Source organism: Sinocyclocheilus anshuiensis, unplaced genomic scaffold, assembly GCF_001515605.1.
Source record: "Sinocyclocheilus anshuiensis isolate Anshui unplaced genomic scaffold, SAMN03320099.WGS_v1.1 scaffold1408, whole genome shotgun sequence".
Lineage (NCBI taxonomy): Eukaryota > Metazoa > Chordata > Actinopteri > Cypriniformes > Cyprinidae > Sinocyclocheilus > Sinocyclocheilus anshuiensis.
The window spans coordinates 79,453-85,557 of NW_015547704.1; the positions used below are offsets into that span (position 1 = coordinate 79,453).

The following is a 6,105-nucleotide window of genomic DNA, read 5'->3' on the forward strand; positions in this document are numbered from 1 at the left end:
AAAAAAACAAACAAACAAACAAAAAACAACCACTACTGACATGTTTGTTTTCTGTTTTATGACGCGCGGTGGCACCAAAGTCCAACAAATGTTCTCGCGCGCACTACTACTACTACTACTACTACTACTGCTACTACTAGACAGTTTGCCTAAAATGGCATATTCACCGAAATTTGCGCAGTAAGACCACTTTTTGTATGCATACATATCTGTAAATATATTTACCTGCACATTTACATAAACTGCCAACGTGAGGAATCAACCATTAAAAACACCGTTTTTAAGATGTTGCATCTAGTTTTATATTACTTATTGCTTCTCTAATACAATTCTCGTTCAAAGATTTATGCACTCGATCTGTTGACCTGGATGAAAGACATTGGGCATCCTGCTGATGTGGAAGCAGTCAAAGTGAGACTGGTCGCGGTCTGTCTGCAACATCTCATATGTTATAATCTATTGCTCGACCCTATCAGACTTGGCATTGTTATTCCATCGTTACTAATGCCTGGGAGTGATATTAAAATGATTTGCGGCATGAACATGACCTCCATCTGTATGACTGCTGAGTAAACTGAGCCCTGCCCACCGCGCCGTAGTGAAGCTGCTGAGCGGAGCAGACGGTGAGACGAAGGACGCGCGTAATCTTTCGGTTTCGGCGCACATTACGGATTCGTGGCACATACTGCAGATTATAGCCCCGAATGCACCGATGAAGAAATGGCAGCGGAATCGACCCGGAGATTTACGAAAAGCCTCCTGAAGCCGGGAAGCGCAGCTGAGATTCGGCAAACCGCATCTAACGCTGTAAGGAATGCTACTGTAACGGTAAGACCGAGCGGACAAGGACAGAGCGCGGTCGGGCTTATTTTGATGCTGTTCGTTGGACGGACAACACAACTGTGTAAAGAGAATCGCACGGTGTCTAGTTCCCCTATAGAGGAAAAGATCTAGTTTGTCAAGCATTGTATTTCGCATGCTGTGGTCTTATGCGAGACTTATTCCGCGGCGAACGATTATGGAAGTTGTAAATGGACAAGGTTGGTGTTTGTGAATGATTGGGCCTCTGTTAGCGGCTTGTGTCTTATTTTGAATTTAGAACTATTCTTCAAAAAAAATAAACTCATTCGAATGTCTCATTTTCGCGGGAAATGAGCTTTGCATGCTTAGTGACGTATGTCGTTCGTAGTAAAAAATCTCCGCAGAGGAATGTAGCGCAGTGGCTCCAGCCCTGGTTCCCCCTCCTCAACCCCGCACATTTTGCCCGTCTCCTTCATCTGACACACCCACTTAAGGTCTCGGAGTTGATGAACTGATCAGTTGAATCCCGAATCAGGTGCGTTTGATTAAGATGAAATCTGAAGTGTGCAGTGGCGCTCTGGGAGCTTCAGGACCGAGTTCGGGAACCACTGCTGATAGAGAATGTGCTCCGCTGTTGCTATTGGATACAGTGACATGGTTCGATGATACGACTACAGTAGCCTGTTATTGATTTGTGGTAGTTCGAGCCTCATTCAGTAATGCATTTCTACAACTTTTAGGAGCATGTGATTGCAGTTACAACATTTCAACGCTACTGCTTTACTTGTTTCGGTTACACTTTATTTTAAGGTGTCCTTGTTACAGTGTAATTATACATTTACGTACTGAGTAATATTAATTAACTACATGTACTTACTATAGGGTTAGGATTACTTAGGGTTACTTGCATGTAATTATGCATAATTAATTGTTAGCCTATTAGAGTGCTATTTTTCCTACAGATTCATGCTGTAGGAAAAAAAAAACGTTAACATCATGATAGTATAATACTGCATTTTTGCTATTACCGCCACATATTACTAACAAAGCATAAGTTTTTGATGGAATGCGATCGTGTTGCAATGTCACCCTTAAATGTCAACATTCAAAACTAGTGTGGCCTTTTTTTTATTTTGTAATAGTATTGTAAAAAAAAATTCCGTAAAATGTACGGTAAAAAACCGGCAGCTGTGGTTGCTGGAATTTCACCGTAAAAAATACGGTAGCAACGTTTTAGGTTTTACGGTTTTAACTTAAATTTACAGTTAAATACCGTAATTTCATTAACTGATATAATGTTAATATACCAAACTATTGAAGTACTGAAATCTGTTTTGTAGCTTTGTAATACACTGATAACCATCAAATGCAGGTGGTGATGAGAAAATCACATGATGAACCAAAGCCCATCACAAGCAGCTTTTAAATAATAACTGTCTTAAGGTTACACTTGAATCAACTACAAAACACATGCATGGATAATGAATTGTAGCCATTTTATGTGAAAAATTACCTGAGTGACAGAGTAAAAGGTAGTGATCGTATGAAAGAGAGAAAGTACAGATTTTAAAAGTCACATGGATGAGAGGAAGAGAGATGCCATGTAGGACTTGAGAATGGCCTTAACAATGGCTCTTACTAGGCAACTAATGATTCGGTTGCCCAGGAAGGAAGAGCTCAGGAGAATTCAAGAGCATAGCTTGAGCATATACCTAAAACCAAATCTGAGACATTAAAACTGGCCAATTAGCAAATTACAGCTGTTCCAACTGCACTAAAGTTAAACATATCAGACAATAGACTGAGATGTTCACTATCAGCACCTTTGTGACTTAGGTAATTCTGAACGGTCCTTTTGGTAAGGATGAGGGGTTTGTCGAATGTCTTTGTTAATGTTCAACTCTACAGTATAGGATTTCAATAATTTGTGGAATATTTATGAGAAGTTTGACTTCAAATGACACTGTCTGGCACACTGTGTTGCTCTGTCCATTGTATTGTTTTCATTGAATAAGATGAGTAAAGTTGTCACAGTCACAAGCTATCAAATGAAGTAAGAGAAGTAAGAGATTGTTTTGCATAAAAATCAAAGATGTTTTTTTTGTGTGTGTGTGTTATGCTGTGTTCTTGAAGGAATAGAAAAGAAACTGAGAACTTAGTAGATCAGTGGTACCCGACCATTTTGCATGTCTCCTTAATCAAACACATTTGTTTTCAACTCATCAGCAAAACATCTGGACTGGTCTCACTGAACTTGTGTAAATATTATATTTAGAATTTGAAGTTTGAGTTATAATGAATGAGCTCCCACTGACCTATAGCCTGGACTCCAGACCTATAAACATACAATGCTGAGCTGCTACTGCTGCACAATCTATTTCTTTAGCCTTTAACCATTGCTGCTATTGCCGCTTCTTCAGGAGTCAGTAAAACAGACAATTTCTGTGTATTTCATGAAAAGGCAAAGAAAACCTATCCACAGTTGTCCAGAATGCACAGGCTGTCACTGTTGTGTGTCTGTAGATGAATGGGTGTTGATACGTGTGCAGTTGATGTAGCATATCATCATTATCATCGTTATCTTCACCATTTATATCCATTTTCCTTCTCCTCCTTGTTCCCCTATTGTGAAAAAGACCAGAACAGCATGAATTCCGTGGGCTAAAGAGTATTTAGTGCCAGTTTGACTGGTTTAGTGATGGTTGGATCAGCATAGTCATCCTGTTCTTCAGCAAAACAGATAGCCTCATTGTAAAGAATAGGCAAAAAATGAGATTACAGTAAGGCACTTACTATGGACGTTAGTATGGCCAATTTGGAAACAATGGAATTCATTTTAATAGTAATCAGCATAGTCACAAATGCTGTCAATTTATCTTGTATTAAACCTGAAATAAGGGGGTGTGATATTGACAAAAATATCATCTCTATATTAGACTATATTTTGCTGAGTGTGTTTTTTGTTGGTACCTTGGCTAGTTTAGGCCTGTCATGGACAGCTGACTCCCAAAGCTTTTCATATTCATCATATATTCTTCACATCTTTGCTGTAGGCTAGTTAGTTTCCAACAGTGACAGAAATGAACTTTTCCCTTAAGGTGCCCCATTAAATCGATTTCCTGCGGCATTTTTACATTTATATGCATGGGCAATTTTTTTCTAACCTTATTAGATGCATCATCTTTTGTCAAATTCTTACATTTAATCAATAAATTCAGTTAGAATAATAAGATACTCTAGGGCTGGTACCAATCAAATGAAACTAATATCAACAGAATTCATTTTTGCACTGCAGGGGTGGCTTAGAATTTTTTTAATGCAGCTCAGAGGTGGCATGGATGCATTTAGTGCAATTATAATTGCATAAACGAATAAGGTTATTGGATTGATATTTTATTTTTATTTTTTAATATTAAAATAAATTATTTTAAAGGTATACTATGTAAATTTTGGCCCTCTAGCAGTTAAAAACTGAAACGGCTGGATGTTTTTTTTTTTTTCACTTTTTTTTTTTTGCCATAAAAAGTTACATAGTGTAGCTTAAATATGTGTAGCTGCCAGTAGTTAGCAAGATTTTTCCTAGATTGCTAGTTAAGTAGATTGGACGTATGCATATTTCGAATGCATCCACAGTCTTTATGAATGGGTCATTGAATCTTTAATTCAAACAATTCAATAAACACACAGCTGTGTGTTAAATGGATTGTTTGAATCTACTGGATCTACTTTGGATTTGTTTGGAACTGTTTTCGTTGGTGAAATGGAGCAAAAACAGACAATATTGTGTTTAAAATGTAAGTCAGTTAATATTAACTTATTGTTTATTAAACTGTTGTATAAAACCAATATCCAGCCCTCTACGCACACCTTGGCAATATAATCGTCATGCATTGGCTAGTAATTTTTTTAGCTTACTTGCCAGACTGATATACTATACTATTTTACACACAGTCACACACACCTACATACATACAGTACAGACATACATGTCAATTTCATTTAATTGATTCAACACTCTTTTTGATTTTAACAAAATAACATTTGATTTTTATTGTATTTAACTGTTCTTGCATTAAACATGTGGCAACAGTGACTCTTTGTTCGAAATGATGGTCACTCACAAAACAACAACAGGAGCAACAAAAATAAGCCATTTCTGAACAAATTATATAAATACTAAGAAGATATATTAAGTATAGCCCTACTGCTTAGTGTCACATCTGCAGTCCCCACTGCAGGCTGTTAACAGTTTTCAGGTCATGTGATAAGTCAGAGAGCACACAGTGAGCTTGTATTTAAGGCATTGTTTTGGGAATGGAGACCAATAGAGCAGATAGCTGTGGGAATGAAAATGTTCCCTCTCTACCATAACATTTGCAGGGAGTCTAAATCTTTTGTCTCCAATGCTGTATCTACATTTTGTTTGTTTCTTTCATTTCTCAGAATGTAGTTGATTTTCAAGGCTTGTTAATCTTGTTACATCCTCTAGTTCATCGCTTTATACATTAACTTTATTCCTTTTTTCACTTTTCATAAGGGGAAGACAAAGTCTGGTAGTTTGATTTGCACTCAGAAGTCTCAAAGAAACCGCTTACTCTTCCCCCACTCATGTTGGGCAGTGGCGTAATGAGAGAGAGGTCATCCTGGGTCACACCCGGGGCGGGGGAATTTCTCTAATTGCTCACTGCTAGTTTACTGCAACTGCATTGAGTTTCTCAGTAAATCACATTATATTCTTTGCAAGCAGATAATTGTGCTCTCATATTGAAAAAGCAGCAGCTCCACCTATGCTATGCATACATATGGTGGGTATAGAAAAGAATCAGCCCCTTTTCAAATAATCATATTCTGTTGCTTTGCAACCTGAAATGAAGACAGACACAGTTTTTGTTTTATCCAGCTGTATTTACTCAATGCAACTTATAACATCCAAATGAAAGATATAACACCAACATGTCAGAAAAAAATGTAAAAAAAAAAACAAAAACAGAATCACTGAGAATAAGGATCACCCCCTCCTAAAAATGACTTGTAAACTCAATCAGGTGTAGCTGATCACCTTCTCAATGACACACAAAACCATTTGACTTTCAACTGTGATCAGCTGTGCTCAGTTTGATCAGCTCAGCATGAGAAGAGCTTTCCTGGAGCATTTCAGTCCTTGGTAGTGAAGCAAACAATCAATTATAGGTGGCAAGTCACTGTCAGAAGATCTGCTGTATAAAGTTGTGGACAGGCACAAGTCAGGAGATGGAGACAAAAACATTTCAAAGGCTTTATCAATGCCTAGAAGCACAATGAGGA

General features: G+C 37.7%; 1 protein-coding gene across 1 annotated transcript in view; it reads left to right on the plus strand.

The window, feature by feature from the left end:
- The first annotated feature begins 649 nt into the window (after positions 1–649).
- The window catches only part of LOC107703970 (dedicator of cytokinesis protein 10-like), a 109,730-nt gene continuing 104,274 nt past the window's right edge, over positions 650–6,105 (plus strand). Inside the window, exon 1 of the mRNA XM_016506781.1 lies at positions 650–828. Within this exon, the coding sequence (XP_016362267.1) occupies positions 721–828 (108 nt within the window). The 5' untranslated portion in view covers positions 650–720. The remainder of the gene's footprint in view (positions 829–6,105) is intronic.